Source organism: Ictalurus punctatus, chromosome 19 (assembly GCF_001660625.3).
Source record: "Ictalurus punctatus breed USDA103 chromosome 19, Coco_2.0, whole genome shotgun sequence".
NCBI classification, from domain to species: Eukaryota; Metazoa; Chordata; class Actinopteri; order Siluriformes; family Ictaluridae; genus Ictalurus; species Ictalurus punctatus.
Window position 1 is genome coordinate 21,801,839 of NC_030434.2, and position 27,069 is coordinate 21,828,907.

A 27,069-nucleotide genomic window follows, 5' to 3' on the forward strand; every position below is an offset into this window, starting at 1 on the left:
TTTTTTTTTTTTTTTTAATGAATATAAAACCTCCATTTTCTACCATTTGGCCCTTCTTTCCATTCCCAGCTTCGAGCTGTGCAATCGGAAATCTCTGACACTATAGATTACTCACGGTTTGGTACACTGACAGTTCATCATTTGTGCACACGTTTTTCTCTTCCCTCTAACGTCTAAATTGACGTCTTTTCCCGGCAACCGCTGTGATTTCACACCTGTTAGAAAAACACAGTTTACTCACTGTGCGCTCGCTAAAATAGAGACGTGTCTCAGCGTGAAGCATAACGTTATAGAAATGAATCGTGGGTATTTATTATTCAAACAGTTCGTTAATGATCGACAGGGTATCCAAAGGCTTTCGGTCGAAAGATAGAACGGTGTCTTCGTACATCTGATTCAAATACCCCTTTTGCCGTAGTCCGATTTGGACGGAATTGGATTTTCATGTGTGGGTGGGGTTAAGCCATCTTTTACAAGTGTCACTCTGATTTTTCTTTCCCTTCGGATCTGCAACGCCAGTGCTTTTCTCCTTCCTTCCATCCTTGAGACGGTTCTGACGGAAATTACCTACCATTTTCAGTCATTTGCAGGTAGCCGATTGTTAATCTGGTCCTGGTAGACATCACAGCAATTTGGATGTTTTTGGACTGCTGCTTTTGGCTGTATTATGTCATTTGTAGTTGCTGTGTGTCTTATAACCGTGTCTACGTATTGCTTTCATGAAGAGTTTCCATCCATCCATCCATTTTTCCATACCGCTTATCCTACACAGGGTTGCGGGGAACCTGGAGAACTATCCCAGGGAACTCTGGGTACAAGGTGGGGACACCCTGAACGTGGTGCCAACCCATCGCAGGGCACACTCGCATACGCATTCACACACTAGGAGACTATTTGGAAATGCCATTCAACCTACAACTCGTTTTTGGATTTAAGGGGGAGAGCCTCGAAGCACAGGGAGAACATGCAAGCTTCGTGCACACAGGGTGGAGGCGGGATTCAAGGACATGCGAGGCAAATGCGCTAACCGTAAAGCCACCATGCCCCCATTTAAGAGTTTTTAGAAGGACATACAAAAAGAAATTCAGCCGCTTCTGTTCACCATCCGACACGTTGCCCTTCTGCCGTCCTTGCCCCCTCTCTCACTGCAACTCTTTAGAGACCTACTTTGAGAAAGTTCTGCTACATGACCTTCTCTCAGAAGGGATCGCTAATGTGACTTTTAGTGCGAATGTCTTGTACAGCATGTCCCAGTTGATGGGGAAATGAGTGCAGCGAGTTTGATGTCTTTGTCCTTGTAGTGGACGCAAAGACCTTTTGACTAGAGATGGGTGCGGAAACTTCGGCGGAGTCGAGAACAAGACCGTCGACGCTTAATTAGGAAAGTTGATTTCCCTTTTTTTGCCCATAAATTCAATTATTTCAAAAGCGGCATTTGATTATTTCATAACGTCGCTTCGGGAGTTAAACACGATCTAGATGTATATCATGTGATTTAGGGAAAAGACCGTTAACTTCATCATAAGTAGAGAATGAGAGCGATGGGAATTAATAGGAACTTGATTACAAAGTTAATGGAATTCATTTCACTTTATCTCAGAATTCATTGTTTTAAATATTTATATTGCATTCTGAAGACGATGCTCATGGTGTAGATATCTGCATCCACCAGCCAGGGCAAAATAATCCAGTTTGGTTGCCATTGAAGCTGCTGTTTAGGGTTGGGTGAGATGATGATTATGATGATCACACACACACACACACACACACACACACACGTTCATGTCACTAAATGAGTATAAAATGATCTACTACATTGCTGCTGAGAAAAAGAGAGAGAGAGAGATAGAGAGAGAGAGAGAGAGAATTTCCCCTAGTCGCTGTTGTTACTGTATTTCTCTATTTAATGGTTTTTATAATTGCAGAATTTGCATAATTGCCCACAGTTGTTGTGTTGATGCAGTTTGTGTGGCTTTAATTGGAACCATTTTGTTGTACTTTGCGGAGCAGAGCGTCTGTACTTCGTTTTATGAACCCTCTCAGGTGGCATCACTTCAGCAAATCAACAGAAATGATGGACTGAAGTGTGTGTGTGTGTGTGTGTGTGTGTGTGTGTGTGTGTGTGTGTGTGTGTGTGTGTGTGTGTGTGTGGTAACTGTACAGCTAAAGTAATAGCATGATTTCACTGAAACTGATCCCACCAAAGACTTATTCTGTGTCTTCTCTCCCTACATAGGGTGTAATATAACGGTGCCGTACAGGTTATAATCCAAGAAAAGGAATCGTTTAGAGTGAAAAGTGTGTGTGTTGCAATCAAGTTCCCCTATTTTCACCCTCGATAAGTTTCGGCACCCGGTTGCAGCGTTGGGGAAAAATTTCAGACACATCCTGGTGTAATTTCTGCATTAAGAAATATTCAGTACAGACAGAAATAATGAAGTAATTATTATTATTATTATTATTATTATTATTATTATTATTATTTAGCATTTAAAACAAATGAGAGTTGTTGAATTGCTGATGCTGTACAAATACATGACAAAAGAAGTTGTGACGATGTTATTGTCTGTAAGTCCCTTTTCGTCTGAAGTGCATCAAGATTTACTTTGTTGTTTTTTTTGTTTTTTGTTTTTTTTTTTTAAGTTTTTTTCCTTTTTTTGTTATATGGTAGTATCCATGGTAGCCTTAATAACAAATATGAGAAAGCAATACCCTATCTATCTATCTATCTATCTATCTATCTATCTATCTATCTATCTATCTATATATATATATATATATATATATATATATATATATATATATATATATATGTCTGTGTGTGTGTGTGTGTGTGTGTGTGTGTGTGTGTGTGTGTGTGTGTATAATCCCCACCCCCCTTTTCCCAGATGGACACGGTGAAGTGACGAGCTTGTACATGCATGTAAAGACGTCATAGTCACATGCGTGTACGAACATGTGCTAAGCTTGTACAGTGTCGATTTTTCCATTTAAAAAAAAAAAAACTTGTGATAAAAGATTTCATCGTCCAGCTCCGTTATCTGGAACATGAGCATGTCTGGCATTTCGGGTTGAAGGAGCGTACAGTAACGTGCAGTAAACAGTAGAACAACAGCATGCTTAATCACTTTCTAATCATTCGCATAACGCAAAAGGTTGGTAGTTCTGGGGATTTAATACGCTCGGAAAAGACCTCACTGGTGATCGTGACGGTGTAATGTCATGTAGTGGTGATAAAATCGTTATATTGCCTATATAATCAACAATATACAGTCAAGAACTGGAAGCGCAAGTAAACATTGTTCTCTACTGAACCTACGGGCGATAAGCGTGTAACTGCTGCTAGCATTAGGAAAAGGTTAAGTTTGATATATTAATAACTTTCGAAGAGTCTGTGGTTTTCTGAGCTGGGAATTTTGAGACGTGTTTTGCATGAAGAACCGCGTGGCTTGGAGTTCACGTCCTGTAGTTGACGTTATGTTTAACTTCGCTAGCTGAGATGGATGCTTTAGTAAGTAATTGTACAATACATGAAACTTTATGCCGGAGAGCTGCTTTGTCGGGATGGAAACCGGACACGGTGACGTGAATAAGTCATGAATACGAGGAGGAAAAACCGAGAGAACATCGTTTTAGCCACCAGCGTCCGAAACCAGCATCTCTGTGTGCCGACTGGAATCCGCGGTCCCGCTACCACTGACTTTATGATGATGATCTTGTACTGCACACCACCCTCCCCACACAGTCCCTTACTCAGACTTGGAGACTGTGTGGTGGCAGAAGGTTTCAGGTGATTTAAAAAGTTTGTCTGAATTTAGACAGTTTATACAAAGAGTACAGTATGAATCTGAAATTGTCGCGTTTACATGGGTTAAGTGTTCTTAAAAAGGCTTTTTATTTAGGTGTTTGTAGGCTATTTGAAAATAGTGGTCTTGTTTTCATTCCTATTTTAAAAATGCTTTATTTATTTTCAAGTAAATGATTTTGTATCCTACATTCCTCTCTTATTCTCTTCCTCCCTTTCCTCCTCTCTCCCTCCCTCTCTCTCACTCTCTCCCTTCCTCCCTCTCTCCCTCCCTCCCTCTCTCCCTCCCTCCCTTCCTCCCTCCCTTCCTCGCTTGCTCCCTCCCTCTCTCCCTCCCTCCCTCTCTCCCTCGCTCCCTCTCTCCCTTGCTCTCTCCCTCCCGTGCTCTCTCCCTCCCTTGCTCTCTCTCTCCCTTGCTCTCTCCCTCGCTCCCTCCCTTCCTCCCTCTCTCCCTCCATCCCTCCCTTGCTCCCTCGCTCCCTCCCTCCCTTGCTCTCTCCCTCCCTTGCTCTCTCCCTCCCTCCCTCCCTTGCTCTTTCCTTCCCTTGCTCTCCCCCCCCTTGCTCTCTCCCTCCCTTGCTCTCTCCCTCCCTCCCTCCCTTGCTCTTTCCTTCCCTTGCTCTCCCCCCTCCTTTGCTCCCTTCCTCTCTCCCCCCTCCCTTGCTCTCTCCCTTCCATCCTTACTCTTTCTTCCTTCACTACATCACTCCACTTTCTTCGTTCGTTCCCCATTTATTTCTTTACTTATTGCCATTCTGGTTTCATCCATCTCTTCCTCCCGCCCCCTTTCTCCCACTTCTTTTCTTTTTTATTTTATTTTTTTTTTTTTTACTTCCTTCCTTTTGTACGTACTTAATCCATTCCTTCCATCCTTTTGTCATTTCTCCCTTAATCCCTTCCTTTGTCCATTCCTTCCTTCTTTTTTTTCTTTCCTTCCTTCCTATCCCCCTCTCTTCCTCTCCTCCTTCTTTCCTGCTCTTTTTCTTTTTCTGATTCACTGATTTCCTCCCACTCTTCCTCCCTCCCTCCCTCATTCCCATCCGTTGTTCCTCTCATTCTACCCTGCTTTCCTTACTTCTTTTCTCATTTACCTAATCCCTTTCCTTTCCTCACTTAATTCCCTTCATTCCTTCCTTCCTTCCTAATCACCCTTTGCCCCTTTCTCTTCCTTCCTTATTACCTTCCACCCTTCCTTCCTTCTACCCATCCTCCCTTCCTTCCTTTCTTCCTATATCCCTTAATTCCTTCCTTCCTTCCTTCTCCTCTGTTGGTAATCTGATTGTACAGTACATTAGCAGTGTCTCGGAGAACTCTGAAATGAGATTAAACGGAACTTCAGGAAAGGTTCTGGATGTGTATAAAACTGAATAAATGTAAATCCCGGTTGAAGTGGAAGGTCAGAGAGTGTATCTAATAAGAGCGTGTGTGTGTGTGTGTGTGTGTGTGTGTGTGTGTGTGTGTGTGTGTGTGTGAGGGAGAGATGCAGGGGGAGTTGCTGCTGCTCTGTTGTAGAGTCAAAGTGTTGACTAAAAAAGCAGACAGGAGGAAATGTGTGAAAGGTGCACTGCCTCCTTTGCTTTAGAAATCGAGATGAAGGCTGAAGGGTACGGTAAAGTGTGTGTGTGTGTGTGTGAGAGAGAGACACACACACACACACACACACACACACACACACACACACACACACTATGTTTAATGCTGGGAGCAGCAGGAGCATTCAGTCTGACTCTGATTTGATCACATGTTAATAGAGTTACCATGGAGCTTCATCCTGTGTGTTCATTGATGCCCCCTGCAAGAGCACACACACGCGCACACACACGCACACACACGCACACGCGTGCACGCACTTGTACACTTGCTCTCGTGCTCTCTCTCTATCTCCCGGCTGCAGGTGCACTGTTAAAGCGAGGGAGCAAACTTCCTGTGGCTTTTACAGTGTATTATCTATTGTGCACACACACACACACACACACACACACACACACACACACACACCTTTACACAAATGTTTTATCGGTAACATCAGACTTTACCCCTTTAGTTTTTGTCCATCAGATAAACCTCACACACACACACACACACACACACACACACACACACACACACACACTCTCTCTTACACAAATACAGAATAAAAATGAGTAAAAAGAATCAGGTTTCAGCAGTTGAATAAACAAGTTGTGGTGTGTGTGCGTGAGGTTTATCTGATGGACAAAAGGGGTATAGTCTGATGTTACCGATAAAACAGGAACGGACAACGCTTATATCATCTTGTCCGCAGGCGCATACATATTTGCGTGTGTGTGTTCGTGTTTGAAGTACAGGCTGCTGAGTCACTGTCAATCCTGCTGCTGCTCTGCCATGTGTGCAGTCAAAGCCAGCAGTCTGTAACGCACTCGTCATCTCTAATCCAACCACACAGCCACACTCCCACCTGAATTATTCACACTCACAAAGTCTCAGACTTTCTAGTTTTGTCGAGTTCGGGTTAAAGTGTGTATTTGCTTCATAAAGGAATCCACTAGCGTCGTAAAACGCCTGTATTTAACACAGGGTGGAAATGTTTAGGGTGTTTTTTTCACACCTATATACAGACTAATCATCATCGTCGTCATGCCCAGCGCTACTCTTTCATTCACTGGTCAGAAATATAGCAACGGGGGTGGGGACCTCAACAAATCCTTTTGCCAATTGTACATGTCAATCATAAGTCACCCGAGCATGGAGTCTGTGCTAAATACAGTTGCAATCAAAATGATTCGACCCCCAGTGCAAATCAGGTTTATTGTCAAAGTTTACAGACTTTCAGCTGTTTGTAATGAACAAATCAAACGCAAGCAATTGAAATATTTCGACACAACGAACGCTTCAAGTGGTTTCCCCAGATTCAACGGAAAATGCAACTTATAATGACTTCTCCAGTCTCGAAATGATTCAACCCCCTGAATAGAATCCCTCACAACAGCACATACGCAAAACAGGTGTTGTCTCAAGAACATCTGATGTGAGTAATCAAGGGCTTCATTAGATGCAGCAGGTGTGCTTGAGCTGGAACACATGAAATACCTGAACTGGCTAGGGGTAGAAAATGCATGAAGTACCTGGACGGGGCAGAAAAAGGAAGCCATCAACTTCTGCAAGCAGATTTGTGAGAAGGCAGGTTGTGAAAAACACTCGAGTGACTGCAGAAGACCTGCAGCAAGACTTGGTGTAACAGACACTGAGGTTTCAGTGAGCACAGTAAGGCGTGTACTAAACGCAGAAGGTTTCCATGCCAGAACTCCAAGACATTTAGCACTACTGACCCAAAAGCACAAGAAAAGTCGCTCAAAATCAAATAAATAAGAGACAGAAGTTTTGGGATTCTGTTCTGTGGAGCGATGAAACAACACTGGAACTTTTCTGCACGATGGATCAGCGGTATATCTGGAGGAGGAAGAATGAAGAAAGAACACTCTGTCCACAGTCGAGCATGGTGGAGGCTCGGTGATGCTCTGGGGCTGCTCTGCATCCTCTGGCACTGGAAACCTGCAGCGTGCGGAAGGCGAGATGGATTCATTGAAGTATCAGGAAATCCTAGGAGAAAATGTCATGCCGTCTGTGAGGAAGCTGAAGCTTGGGCGTCATTTGACCTTCCAACAGGACAATGATCCTAAACATACCTCAAATTCCACCGAGGCTTGATTGCAGAAGAAGTCCTGGAAGATTCTACAGGGCCATCACAGTCACCCGACTTGAACCCCATAGAAAATCTCTGGTGGGATTTGAAGAAGGCGTTGCAGCACGCAAACCCAAGAATATTACTGCACTGGAGGCCATTGCTCCTGAGGAACGGGTTAAGATTCCTCAGGAACGCTGCAGAAGCTCTGCATCTCGTTTGCAGCAGGTGATAACAGCAGAAGGGCGCTCTACTAAGTACTAAAGATGCTTACCATGAAGGTGTTGAATCATTTCAAGACTGGAGAAATCCTTATAAGTTGCATTTTCAGTTGAATTTGGGGAAACCGCTTATAACCTCTATTTCAATTGCTTTTGTTTGATTTGTTCATCGCAAACAGTTGAAAGCCTCTAAATTCTTACAATAATCTTGATTTGCGATGGGGGTGGAATCATTTTGATTGCAGCCGGTAAATGATTCAGTTGAAATGTTAGCAGTAAATATTATATTAAATGTTTTGCGTATCGGACCCAGCGTTTGTGTCGTGCTCATCGTCAGTCCGAATCTCCAGACCGCATGGCATTTCTGCAGCGCTACAGCTTTGTGCTTTGGCACAGTTTAGCACATCATAAAAGAATAACCAAAAACTCTGCAGCCCAAAACACATGCCATATTTGATTCACTTCCAACGATTCAGAGTCGAATCGCTTTTTCTCACTGCACAAGCGTTCACTTGCGAGCAGACTGACATCACCTCGCTCAGTACCGGTTGTTGGTTCGCACCTGCTTTGGAGAACCACATCGAGTGGAGAACATACCAGGAAACACTGTTTGTGAGTTTAATGTGTGATGATGCAGCATTTAAATGATCAAATGCCTTGTTTTATCTGAAACACGTTTTATGTTATATTATATTAGGCCATGCATATTGGAGAATAAAGGATGAAGGGAAAGGACTGTGTGTGTGTGTGTGTGTGTGTGTGTGTGCGCGAGAGCTGTGTTGTAAGTGCGAGTGCTTTGGGATTTAGCCTGATCCCCCGTGCTCCTCGTCCTGGATTTTCTCCGGGAGTGATGTCCAGTGAAGGAGTTTAAAAGAACAGGCTTGCCGAGTGCACGCATACGTGCTCCTCATGCTCTCACAAGGTTACCGTGTCCCTAATCTGCTGCTCCGGTCTCCTCTCCTCTCGTTACCATGGTAACGATGGCTCCAAAGCCAATAATCAGAGAGCGGTGTCATGGGACCCAGCGAGAATATGACACCACAGACGTCGTAATTACCCATGATCCTATTTAGTCTCTGAAAGCCCTGTGCTGCTTTCAACACCCAGTCCAATTAACACACACGCACAAAGGTGCACACAGACACTTAAACGTGCGCACCAAACCGCAAAAACACCAAGAAAGCATGCAGACACACTCTCAAACAGGCATGCACACACACACACACACACACACACACGCGTACAGACAAACACACACACAAACTTGAACAAAAGGGACCACATACAGAAACACGCACACTCAGGTATGCACAGGAAAGCATACACAAACATGCGCGTGTATATGCATGCACAACCCCCCCCCACCTTACACACACGCACACACACACACACACACACACACACGCAGAGATAGTGATCGAAAACCTTTCACTTAAAAACCAGTACATAGAGATGTAAATTAAACAATAACGAATCTAACATCTCTCACATAATGACGTGGATCTTAAACAGGGTGGAAAAGTCGATGCGTTTTGATGCTTATTCATGTAAACTTGTCAGTTTTCACTTCGCCCTTCATTTTCCTTCATCTTTAATTACCTGCCTCGTGTTGCATTGGCATGCCCATGCGTCTTTAACCTTCTTTATTTAGCTTGATGTATCCAGGGAAGTCTCTGGGAGAAGCCTCCACACGCTCAGCCATGCCAGCGGCCATCCGGCCTCTGAACTCTTCATATTAGGTGTTGATATGAATCACGCTCGATTATACACCAGTGCGTGAGCTCATGTTTATCTAAATCCCTAACATCAGATGTGCGGTGGTGTAGTTACTTGGGGGAAATTACAGTAATCTGTCTGTATCAAAAGCTTGTCTCAGACACCGTCGTGGTCCGCGTAGAGCCGTGTGTTTTCAGGCTCAGCTATTACGAAAGCCAATGCAATATTTTATTTTGACAGTTAGATCAATAGGGCAAGCAACAGTTACCGCTGCAGGGTTCCCTAGCAACAGCAGGAAGGGGCGGCTTTGAAAAGGTGTGCAGGGAAACATGGTCCTGTTTTCAGCTCTGTGTGTGTGTGTGTGTGTGTGTGTGTGTGTGTGTAAACGTGTAAAGCAGACTGATTTTAAATAGAGACTTTGAGAACTCGGATGCCAGTTAGATCCTTTGAGCTATTGCAACACATGCACACACGTACACCGTCTCTCTCGTTCTTGCTGTCTGTCTCTCTCGCTCGCTCTGTGTCTGTCTCTCTCGCTCGCTCTGTGTCTGTCTCTCTCGCTCGCTCTGTGTCTGTCTCTCTCGCTCGCTCTGTGTCTGTCTCTCTCGCTCGCTCTGTGTCTGTCTCTCTCGCTCGCTCTGTGTCTGTCTCTCTCGCTCGCTCTGTGTCTGTCTCTCTCGCTCGCTCTGTGTCTGTCTCTCTCGCTCGCTCTGTGTCTCTCTCTCGCTCGCTCTGTGTCTGTCTCTCTCGCTCGCTCTGTGTCTGTCTCTCTCGCTCGCTCTGTGTCTGTCTCTCTCGCTCGCTCTGTGTCTGTCTCTCTCGCTCGCTCTGTGTCTGTCTCTCTCGCTCGCTCTGTGTCTCTCTCTCGCTCGCTCTGTGTCTCTCTCTCGCTCGCTCTGTGTCTCTCTCTCGCTCGCTCTGTGTCTCTCTCTCGCTCGCTCTGTGTCTGTCTCTCTCGCTCGCTCTGTGTCTCTCTCTCGCTCGCTCTGTGTCTCTCTCTCGCTCGCTCTGTGTCTCTCTCTCGCTCGCTCTGTGTCTGTCTCTCTCGCTCGCTCTGTGTCTGTCTCTCTCGCTCGCTCTGTGTCTGTCTCGCTCGCTCTGTGTCTGTCTCTCTCGCTCGCTCTGTGTCTGTCTCTCTCGCTCGCTCTGTGTCTGTCTCTCTCGCTCGCTCTGTGTCTGTCTCTCTCGCTCGCTCTGTGTCTCTCTCTCGCTCGCTCTGTGTCTGTCTCTCTCGCTCGCTCTGTGTCTGTCTCTCTCGCGCTCTCTCTCTGTCTGTCTTTCTCGCTCGCTCGCTGTCTGTCTCTCTCTCGCTCGCTGTCTGTCTCTCGCTCGCTCGCTGTGTCTCTCTCGCTCGCTCTGTGTCTCTCGCTCACTCGCTCTCTGTCTGTCTCTCGCTCACTCGCTCTCTGTCTGTCTCTCGCTCACTCACTCTCTCTGTCGCTCGCTCGCTCACTCTCTCTGTCGCTCGCTCGCTCGCTCTGTCTGTCTCTCTCTCGCTCGCTCGCTGTCTGTCTCTCTCTCGCTCGCTCGCTGTCTGTCTCTCTCTCGCTCGCTCGCTGTCTGTCTCTCTCTCGCTCGCTCGCTGTCTGTCTCTCTCTCGCTCGCTCGCTGTCTGTCTCTCTCTCGCTCGCTCGCTGTCTGTCTCTCTCTCGCTCGCTCGCTGTCTGTGTCTCTCGCTCGCTCGCTCTCTGTGTCTCTCGCTCGCTCGCTCTCTGTGTCTCTCGCTCGCTCGCTCTCTGTCTGTCTCTCGCTCACTCGCTCACTCTCTGTCTGTCTCTCTCTCGCTCGCTCTGTCTCTCTCGCGCTCGCTCTCTGTCTGTCTCTCTCGCGCTCGCTCTCTGTCTGTCTCTCTTGCGCTATATATATATAAAAATAAAAATAATGTGTGTGTATATATGTACAGTGCATCTGGAAAGTATTCACAGCGCTTCACTTTTCCCACATTTTGTTATGTTACAGCCTTATTCCAAAATGGATTCAATTCATTATTTTCCTCAAATGTCTACAAACAATACCCCATAATGACAACGTGAAAGACGTTTGTTTGAAATCTTTGCAAATTTATTAAAAATAAAAAACAAAAAAAGCACATGTACATAAGTATTCACAGCCAATGCTCAATACTTTTGTTGAAGCACCTTTGACACCAATTACAGCCTCAAGTCTTTTTGAGCATGATGGTACAAGCTTGTCACACCTATTTTTGGGCAGTTTCTCCCATTCTTCTTTGCAGGACCTCTCAAGCTCCATCAGGTTGGAGGGGGAGCGTCAGTGCACAGCCATTTTCAGATCTCTCCAGAGATGTTCAGTCCGGTTCAAGTCTGGGCTCTGGCTAGGCCACTCAAGGACATTCACAGAGTTGTCCTGTAGTCACTCCTTTGTTATCTTGGCTGTGTGCTTAGGGTCGTAGTGTGTGTTGGAAGATGAACCTTCGCCCTAGTCTGAGGTCCAGAGCGCTCTGGATCAGGTTTTCATCAAGGATGTCTCTGTACATTGCTGCATTCATCTTTCCCTCGATCCTGACTAGTCTCCCAGTTCCTGCCGCTGAAAAACATCCCCACAGCATGATGCTGCCACCACCATGCGTCACTGTAGGGATAGTATTGGCCAGGTGATGACTGGTGCTTGGTTTCCTCCAGGCATGATGCTTGCCATTCAGGCCAAAGAGTTCAATCTTTGGTCTGAGAGTTCTTCAGGTGCCTTTTGGCAAACTCCAGGCGGGCTGTCATGTGCCTTTTACTGAGGAGTGGCTTCTGTCTGGCCACTCTACCGTTCAGGCCTGATTGATGGAGTTCTGCAGAGATGGTTGATCTTCTGGAAGGTTCTCCTCTCTCCACAGAGACACGCTGGAGCTCTGTCAGAGTGACCATCGGGTTTTTGGTCACCTCCCTGACTAAGGCTTTCTCCCTCGATCGCTCAGTTTGGCCGGTAGGCCAGCTCTAGGAAGAGTCCTGCTGGTTCCAGACTTCTTCCATTTATGGATGATGGAGGCCACTGTGCTCACTGGGACCTTCAATGCTGCAGAAATGTTTCTGTACCCTTCCCCAGATCTGTGCCTCGTTACAACCCTGTCTTGGAGGTCTCCAGACAATTCCTTGGACTTCATGGCTTGGTTTGTGCTCTGACATGCGTTGTTAACTGTGGGACATTATATAGACAGGTGTGCGCCTTTCCAAATCATGTCCAATCAACTGAATTTACCACAGCTGGACTCCAATCAAGTTGTAGAAACATCTCAAGGATGATCAGGGGAAACAGGATGCACCTCAGCTCAATTTTGAGTGTCAGGGCAAAGGCTGTGAATACTTATGTACATGTGCTTTTTTTGTTTTTTATTTTTAATAAATTTGCAAAGATTTCAAACAAACCTCTTTCGCATTGTCATTATGGGGTATTGTTTGTAGAATTTTGAGGAAAATAATGAATTGAATCCATTTTGGAATAAGGCTGTAACATAACAAAATGTGGGAAAAGTGAAGCGCTGTGAATACTTTCCAGATGCACTGTATATATAATATAAAATAGGGCTGCATCTGATATTTATTTTCATAATCAAGTAGTTGGCAGATTATTTTTTGATTAATCAGATGTGGGCAGGGCAAACTTTCAATTCCTTTTTTTTTTTGTTTGTTTTGTTTTGTTTTGTTTGTTTATTTATTTAAAAAATATAATCCACAAACTGAATGTTACAAATATAAACTCTTGACTCATGATTGGCTGATTTGGATTGTTGCAGGAATATTCAGAGATACATGTGTTCATAATAAAATGGCTCGTGACTATATATAAATGTACACACACACACACACACAGACAGGACTGCCAAGTAAATAATGTTTTGCTCAATATCGATTCTGTCCTCTGAATAATTAATAGGGGGAAAAAAGCTGTCGTTATTGTGTTCTGTGTTCTTCAGGAGTTGCACAGTAGATATAAATGTACATATGTTTCAAAGCTTCCTTTCATAACGCATGCATCAGCTAGTTAACGTTTAGCTAGTTCTACTAAAACTAAATTACCTAGTTCTACTAGAGCTAAAGCTATACCTAAACTTTCACTAAAGTTAACTAGCTAACTTTTAGCTAAATGCGGCTAGCTGACTTTTAGCTAAATGCGGCTAGCTGACTTTTAGCTAAATGCGGTTAGCTGACTTTTAGCTAAATGCGGCTAGCTGACTTTTAGCTAAATGCGGCTAGCTGACTTTTAGCTAAATGCGGCTAGCTGACTTCTAGCTAAATCAGGCTAGCACACTTTACTACAGTTTAGTTTACAGGCTAGTTTTGAGGTTGAACCAGCAAAGCATTTTGTCTGGCATCTGTTTTGCGTGAAATGCAGATGGACCTGCGGTTGTCTTTACAGTCTTTTGTGCTTGATGTTACTTTTTCTTTCTAAACAAAACCTGAATATTTAATTGTAGGCAAACTATCCCTCAGGGATATGCTAAGTTTTACCCAAGTTAACTTTAGCTAGCTTTTAGCTACATACAGCTAGCTAATGTTTAGCTAAATCTTAGTCTAGCTAGTTAACTTTACTGCAGTTTGGCTACTTCTGAGGCTTGGTGGACAAGGAGTTTTTGTCTGGCGTTTGCATTGTGTGAAATGTAGATGGATTTGTGGTTTCATATTACTTTTCTTTCTTAAAATTAAATATTTTTAACATATCTCTGAGGGATAGTTTACAGATTCGTCGTTAGTTGCTTAAGCACTCGGTGGTAATCACTCAACTATTCCTGATGTTTCACGTTATGAAAGGCAATGCAGTACTTTATTTTGACGGGCAGATCAATAGGGCACGTAACAGTTAGCGCTGCCGGGTTCCCTAGCGACTGACCGACACGGTGGCTTTTAAAAGGTGTGCAGGCAAAAGTGGCTGTGTTTTCACCTCACAATAAAGTTTTACTTAAGGAAATGTTGAGCTAAAAGTAAGCTTCAGCTTTTTATCTCTGATGAATAGTTTATTACCTCAGAGAAATGATAAACATTACTCCAAACCCCAGATTTGGGGTTATGCTGCATTCAGTAAAACTCATAACTCTGAATTTCTGACCAGCGCCTCAATTCTTACTCAGAAAACAGAGACGGTCTTCTCAACCCCAAGTTCAAACAATCAACATGGCTGCTCACAGCATCAACAGTAAACAAAGCAGCACTTCTTCACTTTTAAATGCATCCTACTGTACATGTACTAGTATTTACTTTAGATAAATCACCATGCAGACATATTCAATCGTTAAATCTGAAACGCTGACTATACAGTTCACTGTTATGAGGTGGTAAATATACTTAATACATTTATTACAGTTAGCTAGCTGGATTTTTGCTAAGAAAAGGCGTCTATGGGTTTTCCCGCTTTGTAACTCGACCGCACAAAGGTAAAAAATGACACCATTCTGAGTTCGGACTTCCCACATCCAAATTACGTCGAATGCATCGTTAGTTTTCTTGCTCGAGGGCTCAGTGGTGGTCACTGCACGGCTCATATGTACCATTGCTGATCTTTCCCCTTAATCTCTAGTCTTAGCTTTTAGTTGTAGATGTTTCACTTGATGAAGTTACGACTGGTTTTATCGGAGTTAAAATGCATTCTACTTCCAGACATCGACCGCTCTTCAGATCTGCTTACATCAATCTTTATCAGATGAGGCGCGAGTGTTTATCATGCTCCGTAAAGCTGCACAGGGCATCTGTACTTCCTGTGTGAAAGACACTGTGGACAGTAAATAGGGCTGTTGATAATTTCTGCCCCTGTCTTATAACTGCTGATGTTCATGCTGTGTCAGACAGTCCACATGCGTGCGTATTGTAATGATCAGGGTATCAACGTGGCAGTGTGAGTCAGCGTGTAGCTGCTGTGTCATGTAGAAACACGTCTCGGATACAGCTGGTACATTTGCATCACTTTGCACTCGGGTCAGTCCTGGAAAATCGGCATACGGGTTTAATGTACGGTTTTATTCGGCTGGGGTTTTAACGTTTGGTGAAAAATAATTCATTTACCTCTGATAAATCGAATTAATAGCTATAACGATGTCATTTTTAAAAGGGTAAATGTAAACAAAATGGAATTTATTAATGCTAAATTTCTCTGTTCTCCATGTTTACAGCCGATGAGAATTATTGCCATCCCTTTTTTATTTTTTTTTATTTTAAAGGACAAAAATAAATGTGGGACTTTTATCTGCTTTTCTTGGTAGATACCATTTTCACCCAGTTATATAAAGTTGAATGCAAAAGTTTGCACCCCCCAACGCTTTCTAGAGGAAGAAGTATGTGCCTTTTTTTTTTTTTTTTTTTTTTTTAAATAAATAAGATTTTTCTGCTGCACACCTTCTCAGTACATTGAGTGAAGAAATCACTACAAACACAAAAATTTTAAATTGTAATTAGGCAGTTTCAACTTAAAGGATTGTATGAACTTTTGCTTAGTGTTGAAAATAATCACCTGTTTTCAATAATTTGCCATGCCTTAGAACAGATCATTGTTTCAAGGTAAACACTTACCTTTTTGGAGGTGTGCGTGTGTGACAGACAGACAGACAGACAGACAGACAGACAGACAGACAGACAGACAGGGAGGCCCTTTGTGAGGACCTGGCCCCATATTTATTTTTTTAAATGTATTAATAATTTAAAAAAAAAAAAAAAAATTTAAATCTGCACCTTACACAAAAATTATATCTATTGTAAATGGATACCAGTGTTCAATCGTGAGATTATGACATTGCACAGATTTTTTATTTTTATTTATTTATTTTTTAATAATAAAAAAATAATAATTAGACCTGCATTATTTTGTGCTCCAGATATCACAATGGCCAACATGTCATTTGCACGTCATTTCCTAAACAGAGCTGAAGGGAACTCGGTAAATGTACATCTCAGTTTAAATATTTACCCGAGTAAGATTAAAAAGTAACCACACTTAAAAGTACAGTTTATTTAAAAAGCCACTGCTGCGTGACAACTTACTTGGGGCTGAGATTAAAACATTTAAAACTGAAGTGCTGACAGAAATGTTTTCAGTTCTCACTTCACTCTCTCTCCTCCGTGTTTTTATAAAACTTGACCTAACAGCACTCATCTCTTTCAGTCTAATACCTAATGGTTGCAACTTTTTTGGGGGGTTGTTCACATGAGCATGTTACTGTAGTGATGTGATGTCACCAAAACACACTCCAGTACAACATGGGTCTTGATTGTAGGATGCTATTTAATAGTTACCTTTTTTTTTCTCTTTTTTTTTTTTTTTTTTCTTCTAACATTTATTCTACTTATTTTAATATAACTGGGAAAACATACTACTTTAGGCTAAACTAACCAAAAATACAAGCCCTCTAACCTAACATGTCTGAACATTCACTAGTACCCAAGTAATATATCCGCGCACACAGTCTTACCTGTTCTCAAATCATTGGCGCTATAGCATAGAAGGGGAAGAAACTAGCACGCATTCAACAAACAACAACAAATAAACAAGTTCTTGGTTCTAGCCACAATAAGTGAACAGTTAGCAAAGGGAACATCGAGATCCAAGCAGCTTAACAATCGCAAGCCCAAGCCCTAATGATGATGAAACAAGCTAGCAAGCAAACCAGCAGGAAGTGAGCCGATTGGAATGAACTTTCAGTCGATTTAAGAGATTTGAAAACCATTGGTTTATTTTCCAAAAAAAAGTTAAATATGGTTGCTAGAAATTCAGGAGTGCTATCATGTTATCATGATGATTCCGTGGATAGCATGATTATAATGCTTACATAAGCAACATTAGTTTTATGCTGTTTTTTTGTGTGTGTGTCCCATCTATTTTTCTTTTGTTAGCATATGAAAGTAAGCCCTCCTGTCTAAAGCTGACACATTTACATAAGAAGTGCTGATGTCAATGAATGTGTATTGTCCCTGTCAAATAAATAAATACATAAATAAATAAAGTATGAAGTTTTTTTTTTAATTCCTCCCCTTACCACGTGACCAAGTGAATAGGCCAAGGCTATGTGTGCTGTAGATTCTACAACTCTAATAGAAAAAGAAAAGAGTTGTTGTGTTATGATTATCTGCTGTATTTGTAGATCATGCTTACAAGTTAGAATGTAAGTAGTATCTCGTGTGTGTGTGTGTGTGTGTGTGTGTGTGTGTGTGTGTGTGTGTGTGTGTGTGTGTGTGTGTGTCACTGCATGACTCCCACTTCATCTCCATTCAGGTTCCCTCTCACATTATGTGTTAATGAAGCAGAGCTGTCAACATGTCCTATAGTCTGAGAGCTTTTTCTACAATGCACTTCTGTGTCTTTGTCTTACAATGGGAGACACACACACACACACACACACACACACACACACACTCTTAAATGCAGCGATTGTGGAGACCACAGTGTGTTTCATTTTCAATACTAACACAAAGACAGCAGATAACAGAGATAAGTTTTTGCACACACCATCCTGTACAGGCATCTCTCACACACACACACACACACACACACACACACACACACTAACAAAAGCATTTCTACTTCATCACTGAACATCAAACTGGTAATATATAATGTACACTTCTTTATATATTAACATTAACTGGATATGAAATACTCTACTCATCTTCATTTAAATCTTTCAGCAGTGTACTGGCCCTTTAATTCAGCTCGAGCAGCGCGGCAAAAAAAATATATATATTCGACTCTATGCCGAAACTCGCGCTTCACTGCTGCAGCGTCCGGTGTCAAATTTTATCAGTGCAGAGATTAGAGATTACACCCTGCAGTTTTGTCGTCATTCCACACAAGAGACATCATCTTTACACACAGCACGAATACGATGTGTTTTTAAACTATCGGCCGATGGCCCATAGCAGGGATAAATAGCCTTTATCAGCCGATACATCTGTGCATCTCTAGTTTTTTCTGAGCAGATCAGAGATATCTTCAGACTGAGGAAATGTGACTATTTTGTGTATTTAATCCGAATGTTCATGTTAGAATGTGACCACCATTAGGAGTGGGTCCTATTACATTCTGATTAACCCTTACTGAGTCTAGAATGGACACAACCGCTGTTCTCAGTGGATCCTACGGGTTATCAAAATGAATATTAAAGTCTCCAACAATTAATGCTTTGTCTAAAGAAACAATCAGGTTTGAGATGAAATCTACAAATTCACGGAGGAGTTTAGAATATGGCCCTGGGGGTCTGTAAATTGTAATGGGTGGAATCGACTTGGTAGACTTATTTTTTGTGGCTACATATGTTCTGTTAGTATAAAGAACTCCAAACCCGTTGAATTTATGTCTAGGCTTTTGTGTCAGGTAGACGAGGCTGATATGATGATATAGTATACAACTGTATCCGGGTGGATTAGCTTCATTTAATGCACCATTACTCATTTGGTTTAATCCAGGTTTCTGTTTAAAAAAATAATAATAATGATAATTTTTTAAAGTACATTAAACTCCTGATCAGTATTAGTTTAGTTAACAATAAGCGCTGTAGATGTAAGAGATCTATTTAATTGTCCTAGTTTCACATCACAGGTGGTAGCTGTGCATTCTGTAAGATCTAACGTCATGTTCGTTAGGTTACTAATACAAACTTTGAGGTTTTCTACGTGTTCGTATAGATCAGAGAACAGACACTGTGTCAATATAGTGGAACCTGAGTGACGACTTAAAGCAGCTAGCCGACGGTCGGTTTAGCCTGCTTGTCTGCTCCATGGCCTTGGCTCTGGATCGTCACCGATTAACTTTGCCTCTTCTAAGACTGTGATTTGCTGCAAGAAATGAGAGCAGCACCTTCTTGAGTAAGATGGATTCCGTCCTGCCCTAGTGGACCAGCCTTGCCTTCAAAACTACTCCAATTATCAATAAAAACCACACTGTTTTTGGAGCACCACCTGGACGTCCAGCAGTTCAGCGACCTTAACTGGCTGTAATCTACATCTACCGCATAACATTGTGATGGGGCCAGAGCATATTGCTGCATATTATTATAAATAAAATGTATTATTATTATTATAAATAAAATATATTATTCAGCATAGACTATATATTTGAGCTGCACTACACCTAAATTAACCTAAAATACAGCTAACCTAAATGCCTTCTGATGTGTCTTTCTAACAGGACTGAGCTGTTTACTATTAAAATGATTGAGCTGGTATCATTTTTAAGAACTCCAGCCTTTTGTTTTTGGTTTATTTTGGTCGTAAAAAAAGAGGGGTAATACCCCCACAGCCACTTTCTCCCAGCCTAATAATTTGCTCCTTGATTGGACAGTATTCAGATCTAATACCGACGAGGGTAATGTTGTTTTTGAACCAAAAGGCATCTGCGGTGTCTCCATCTTATGTGTGGAAACATCTGGCTGTGTGGATTCAGCTGTTCTTCCTTCATGCACTTCATTCATGTCTCCAGCGTTCGCCCCCTCGCCCTGTCTCCTTTTGTCTCTTCATTTTCATTCAACATTACTGAATCATGGCAGCCCCCCCCCCCCCCCTTCTTTCTCTGTATGTGTGTATGAAGGAATTATGGGAGTTTTAGTTTCTGCAACAATTTAGATTGATTCATTTTGTCTGTCGTGCGTCCTTTAACACAGTGGTGGCTTAAAAAAAAATCTGATGACGTGTGGGTTGTTCATGAGTGTTTTAATGATCATCTGGAAAATGAATGCATGTATGGCGCATGGCCATCTTAATGAGCACTGTGTGTGTGTGTGGGTGTGGGTTATCAGTCAGGTGCACATAAACCACCGAAGTAAGCATCGCAGACTTCCCCGTCTGTGATCGAGCAGCCTTCATGCGTTTTCATTTTTCAACTGTGGAGCCGGTTTCGCAGCGCTCACCCACGCACGCACGCACATACGCACATAAACCCGTACGTGCATAAGAGAGGGAACGCAATGGAGGAGGCATTTTAGCATTTTAATGAGGATTTCAGGAGAGAATTTGTCACTAGTCCAATAGTCGGTCTTTATGGTTTGTTTGACGTGTGTGTAAAATGCACTGTGTTTGCTGGAGCCTTTATGCATCCAGCCATGTTAGTGTGTTTTTGTGTGTCACGGTGCACGTAGCGTAGCAACGACCACAGATTGCCCAGATAAACATTGACTTAAAGTCCAGACTGAATTCTGGACTGAATGTTTTTGTTTTTTTTTGTTTTTTTTAAGCTTTTACGTGGTGTGGCAGATGGTTGATGAGGCCATGGTTCAACACCCCCCCCCCCCCCCCCCCCCCTTTCAAAAGCTTCATCAGCAAATGGGTGTTTAGAAATGTCTCCATGGCAGTTTCAACCCAGATGCATAATCTCACTCTGGCATTTTGCCCCTGTGATATATTTTCTACAATAGCCTGAAGTGATTAACAAGAGCCAGTTCCAGGGGTGGAAAATACTTGAGTGATTGTACTTCATTACTATGCTTGACTATTATTTATGCTTGAGTATTACTGAAATCGTGGTATACTTGTACCCTCACTTAATTGCATTACCAAGAATAAGCTTACATTTTACTCTTTATGTACAAATTTCAGATCTCTTTTCCGCTCATTCAGCCAATGAGCGTATGCTATGTCAATCGAATCGGATAACCGATTAATCAACGATCATTTGATCATTTTTAAAGTGTATATATATATATATATATATATATATATATATATATATATATATATATATATATATATATATATATATATATATATATATATACTATTAATAAATATTAAAGTAAATAAAAGATACACATCCAAACTGAACCACAAATTAACACTCCAAATAAAAATTTGTTAGGGACGGTTTTTATTTTGCCTCTAGAGGGCGCTCTTGTACTCTGACGGTAGACCCTTCTCTGTCGTTCTCGCAACGGACGCAATTGTGAAAAACTATCGGTGTGGGCTTTTGCCGATAACTGATAGTTAGGCGTCCGTCTTATTTACCTCCCGAGAAGTATCTTGAGGTAACTTTAGCTAATTTTCCAACATTAATTAGCTATGTTCAACCAAGTTATCTTGTTTTCTTTGTTAATCCCAGGTTAGATTAGCATCGATTCCTGTAGTTTGCAGCAAGTCATAACTAGTCATCCTTTCACTTGAGTATACTTCTGGTTGGATATTTCCCATTTGAAGACATTTATCTAAACTTTCATTTATACACACATCATTTCTCAGTACTTTTTTCCGCCCATTGCCACTACAAAAAAAGATAACCATATTAATAGCATTAATATGCACTCTTTTTTTTTTTTTTTTGTCAGTAAAGTCATATATAACTTTATAATTCCAAGGTCTTAACTTAAGCTTTCAGCTGTCAAACTGGAAATAATGCAGTGCTGCATGAAAGGTGCATACATAGGTGGTATTGTGAATGTCTGAGTCATTTCTCTTGCTTCAGAAACATCGATTCAGGATGTTAGCCTGAAAAAGAGCCGCCACTGGAATGAGACGGAGATAAACAGCGTGTCTGGATTATTTGAGCATGTATTTAGGAAGTCAGGATGGAGGTTGAAGGATCCGTTCGGGTAAAATAGCAGTGTGGATGATGACTTTTGTGTAAACGACTCCATCTTACTCACAGCTTGTGATAGAAAAGTCTTGACCATTCATTTGTTCGTGTGTGTGTGAGAGAGGCAGAAAGAGTGTGTCCATTCATCTTCCAATGATCCGATAAACCACTCCAACATGAACTGACACCTCGCAGGTCTCCTCACTCTGAAAACATGCTGACGGTTAAAGCCGAAAAGGAAAAGGTGATCTATTTTATTCTCTTGCCCTCTTTTAATGAGTAACCCAAATCTGTTTTATTCCTCTCTCTTTGTTTTAGGGGAGCGTTCTCAGAGGTGGTCCTGGCTCAGGAGAGGGCCACAGGGAAGATGTTTGCCGTTAAGTGCATCCCTAAAAAGGCCTTGAAGGGGAAGGAGAGCAGCATCGAGAACGAGATCGCCGTGCTAAGCAAGTGAGTCTCGCGCCATGTTACCTCGATTACACTGATGTGAGATTGCTTACCTGCAGTTGACCTCTGTTACCGTGGCTCCTCAGGCAGCCTCGTTCAGCAGAGTAACGCAGATGTCGGCAAAAATTATAGCTTTCTTCAAGGAATCTCTTTGTACATCTGAAAGACTGTGTGCTTTTTGTTTTATTGCGTCGTTCATCTCGGAGCTGTTCATACCGAGGAGTTCACTTAAAATATACAGGTTTTATTACTCAGGGACATCTTTAAATGTCAGACGAGCCGAATCAGTGTAGGAAGTTATGTCCGGATGATGAAGTTTAGGGCCTAACAGATTATAAACATGGACGGTCAACGTTTGTAAGATTTGTGCCACATATACATGATGTTTTTCTGCGCTTGGGTTATATTTTACACTGTTAGGGGGAGGTGGTATTTCTTTTTTTTGTTTGTTTTTGTTTGTTTTGCGTTATAACTGGAACATGGAGCAGTGGAAGAAGGAGGCCTGGTCTGATGAATCACGTTTTTTTTCTTTTACATCATGTGGACGGCCGGGTGTGTGTGCGTCACGTACCTTGGGAAGAAATGGAACCAGGACGCAGTTTGAGTAGAAGGCAAGCTGACAGAGGCGGTGTAATGCTCCGGTTGATGTTCTGCGAAGTCTATCCATTAACATAATTCAGAGCGTCTAGTTGTTTTTCCCATGTTCGTGCTGCCTCTTGTTTTTTTTTTTTTTTTTTTTTTTTTTTTTTTTTTTTTTTTTTTACTGGTTTCTGGAGTTTCTATGTCTACTCTATTATCCGACCCCTCTATTGACCGTGACCATTATTTTTTTATTTCCCAAAAGAACCCCCCCCCCCTCCCCCTCCCCCCCCCATGTCCTATCTCCTTCAATTACCTAATTATCAATTGCCTAGTTATCCGCCCTCTCCTGCATACATGAGCTGGCAGGTGCCTCCGATTGGTCAGCGTCACTGTGATTGACAGGACAGAGAGTAATACAGGCCCAACCTCCCAGAGAGCATGGCCAAATTTGTTCTCTTGACTCCTGTCCACAGATGGCTATGGCATTGTCAGGATTCAACCTCACGATCTCCTGTTGATCGGTTGAGTATTTTTTCTGTTTGCGCCACTCGGGACCCCCCAATAATGACTCCGTTACCTGAAGGACAAAAACCGACACATTTAAACAAGCATTTTGAGTGGATTGTCACTTTTCTTCTAGTATAATAGCAAGCCAACTTGCCAAGCATGACAGTAAACAACATGGAATATTGTGAAGGCTTGAAAACGCTGCCAAATGCTTGCTTTTACACCCTCAGTCCCTGTAGGTCCTTGACAACGTTACCAAAGTGCCAATTTGGAGGATTTTTGTACTCCTATTTTATTTTAGGCCAGGAAATTCATTTTACGTGTGGTGTACATGCAGATGAAGTTGTTAGTGGGATGTGGCATGCACATGATTTACGATGCCATTTTTCTTGCCCCATGAAAGCGAATCAAATAGGGCTTCATGTGGTGTTTGATGTAGTGTCAATGCGGTCGCTGCGGTCAAGCCCTGGACACTCGTGTCCTTTGTCCTTCGTCTCTGTCGCCCGTCACTCATATCATAACGATGGGCTGGGTGATGGACAGATGACTGGCATGTCCCCGGCAACGCTGTAGGCCTGTAATTAGATAGACGTGAAAGACATGCAGTGAAAATACTTCTCGTGTGTGTGGGTATGTATGTGTCTCTTGGTATCTTGGTAAAATATGCTTATGGACTATAATAATTGTATACCGAGCTGGCAACCTTCACACATTTTGTGTAGGCTCCATCTTTTAACATCAGTATACCCCAGTACATGTCATCGCTCAAAAATACACGAAAAGAGCAGCCAAATGGTAAATGGTCTGCACTTATATAGCACTTTTATCCAAAGCGCTTTACACTGTGTCTCATTCACCCATTCACACACACACACACCAATGGTAGCAGAGCGGCCATGCAAGGCGCTAACTTGCCATCGGGAGCAACTCGGGGTTCACTGTCTCGCCCAAGGACACTTCGGCATGTGGAGTCACGTGGGCCGGGAATCGAACCGCCGACCCTACGATTAGTGAACAACCCGCTCTACCACCTGATCCACAGCCGCCTTCTTATTTTCCTGAATAAAAACGGCAGAATCAACATCTGAATCTGGAATGACTGACAGGTGTTTTGAAATCTGATATTATAGAGGGTACGCACATGACGCCACGGTCACGCAAACTGAGTGGCAAAAGGACTGAGCGGGAGCGTTAGTGTCCAAGCATGAATTCCATGTCAAAAAAGAAAAAAAACACCCCGGAAATGGAAAGGGGGCGGGTCTGTTGTGCGATCGACTGCTAACAGATTCAACAAGAATTCAGATCTACTTTTTGCAGAGTGCCAAGAAAACCATTCAGTCATATTATTATTTTATTTATTATTATTTATCATAATTTATTTCTTTATTTTTTTCAAGCCAAGTCGAGCAGTGTACGTGTAAGCTCTTGTGGCATGTGGTATTCATGGTGTTTCTTTTTAAACGCTGTCTATTTCCATAGATGAATGACGGGGGCTCATTCATTCTCTGACTGGGTTTTACCTTCACAAATATATAACGTTAGTAAGTAGAAGCAGTGTTCGCTACAAACAAACTAGGACTAGCTAGCTTACGGGTTACCAGATAAAATTAAATTTAAAAAAATTTTAAAAAATAGAAATATCTGTACATACCCGTCTACATACAACCAGATTGTTTATTGGTGCTCTTGTCACTTTAATTTCTCCAACAAATCCCAAACATCAAGGCTTTAGTATGCATTCAGGCTTCAGGTACATATAAATGTCGGGAAAACTGATTTCTGACCAAGTTGTAAGGGTCACAGGCTCAGAAAGGAACCCGTCCTCATCTGGGTAACGACGGATCGTGTGAGAGTAAAAGAAAGTTCATTATGGTTTGTACATGAAGTCTGTTTGTTGAACTAGTCCACTGTTCACTAAAGGAGACCCGAGTGTAAAACTGTACGCGGTAATTGCAGTCCCAAGGCCACCGCAGCAACCGTAGTCCCAGCAACCACAGCGAGAACGTCCGTGTGGAACTGAGGTCCAAAACCATTTCCATGGTACTTCAAGCGGCACCGTCCTCAGTTGATGAGCGCTCCATCCAGAGGTAGGGCATCAGGACATCAAGGTCATTAATGGTAAAGATTATTTAGTAAGTAATTAAACGCTGTTTTCTCTCCTGCACTGGTCCGCATAGATGCGTTGACTGACAGAGAAAATCTCAGACGCATTGAACAAATCTCACGGTTTCGACAAAAGCTCCCTTAGCCCAGCGATTTCTAAAAGGACAATATGGAAAGTGTACAGTATTATTTTCAATACTCCTCCACGCTTTCCGCCGGCGTATATAATTCGCCTTCATGGTTGGCAGGTATCATAACGGTAATAAGTAATACTGATATTTCTCCGGTGTTTAATATTGCACAGAGAATTCGGAAATGCCTCAACATATCTTGTTGTTCCACCTTATAGGTGTACAGAATACAGACTCTGTAGCCCAGGGGTTATTAAATGTTAGACCACTCTCCAGAAGCGGACTCAAACTATTTCAGAGGATTGAACAGAAGCTCTTGGTCTTCTTTTTTTCGTGTCGAGGTTCCACTTCATAGTGGAACCATCGTGGTGGAAGGATTAGCCGCTCGGCAGTATGATACTGAACGTGAGGGTGCACCAGGGGAGGCCACTTCCGTGCACACCCATTCATCGAACCCCAACCCTGGAGGTATGAGGCGAACACGCTAACCACTAACCACCGTGCGCCCAAGCTCTCGTTGTGTACTATTCACCGTATTAAATAAACTAGCTGTAATTCACAGACTCTAGTTGTTTTTAAGCGTGAACCTGGAGCGGATCCTCTGTTGCGGCCAATCACATGCGCGTATAGAAATGATTTTGCTGAAGGCGGTTCTTTTGAGAAAGGAAGGAATTTTCACAGACTTACAGAGATCGACCCTTTCTGGCTTGTGAAGTGAAGCGACACGGTTTGTTAAGAAATGCTGACAACAATAACGCAACGCTTAAACTCGATTAAACGGAGAAATCTGCGTTTATTCTCCGCTTCGAGTTCAAAACAGTCTCCTCTGTGAAACAAAATGGAACCACTCCATAACTGTATTATTTATAGCTGTGAACTAATCGTTAATGGTTAATCACTGAGAGGTAATTATTGTCATCCTTTAGTCATATTAGTTGTTTATTTCGCAAATTTCAGTTGAAGCCCGTGCACGTTTTGTGTTAATCGATTCAACACGGTTTTATCTGTGTAGCGCTTTTAACAACGGACATAGTCTCAAAGCGGCTTTACAGAAACATATAAACACGGGATAGAGATTTTAAGGGTGTGAGGCGGTGGCGAGGAAAAACTCCTTAAGGTGATATGAGGACGAAACCTTGAGAGGAACCGGACTCGGACTGTTAATCATCCGAGTTGAATGTTTTTGGGTTGTTTCTAAACCCAGTAGTTAAAAAAAAAAAAAAAAAAAAAAAATCTCATTGCTGTGCTAAAAATGTTTCACCACCCCAATAATATCTGCTCAGTGATGGTCCTGTGGTGGTCCAATTCTATTAATCAAGAAATAGCTGGTGGCTGAGACGTTGTTCCGAGCAGAAGATGGTCAGAAATCAGTCATTTTATACATACAGAGTCATGTACATGCTAGAAAATGGCCAG

The 27,069-nt window shown here is 42.5% G+C and overlaps 1 protein-coding gene across 1 annotated transcript in view; it reads left to right on the plus strand.

Annotated features, from left to right (window-relative positions):
- The window catches only part of camk1da (calcium/calmodulin-dependent protein kinase 1Da), an 80,060-nt gene that overhangs the window by 27,601 nt on the left and 25,390 nt on the right, over positions 1–27,069 (plus strand). Inside the window, exon 2 of the mRNA XM_017494447.3 lies at positions 22,202–22,333. Coding sequence (XP_017349936.1) covers positions 22,202–22,333 — 132 coding nt within the window. The remainder of the gene's footprint in view (positions 1–22,201; positions 22,334–27,069) is intronic.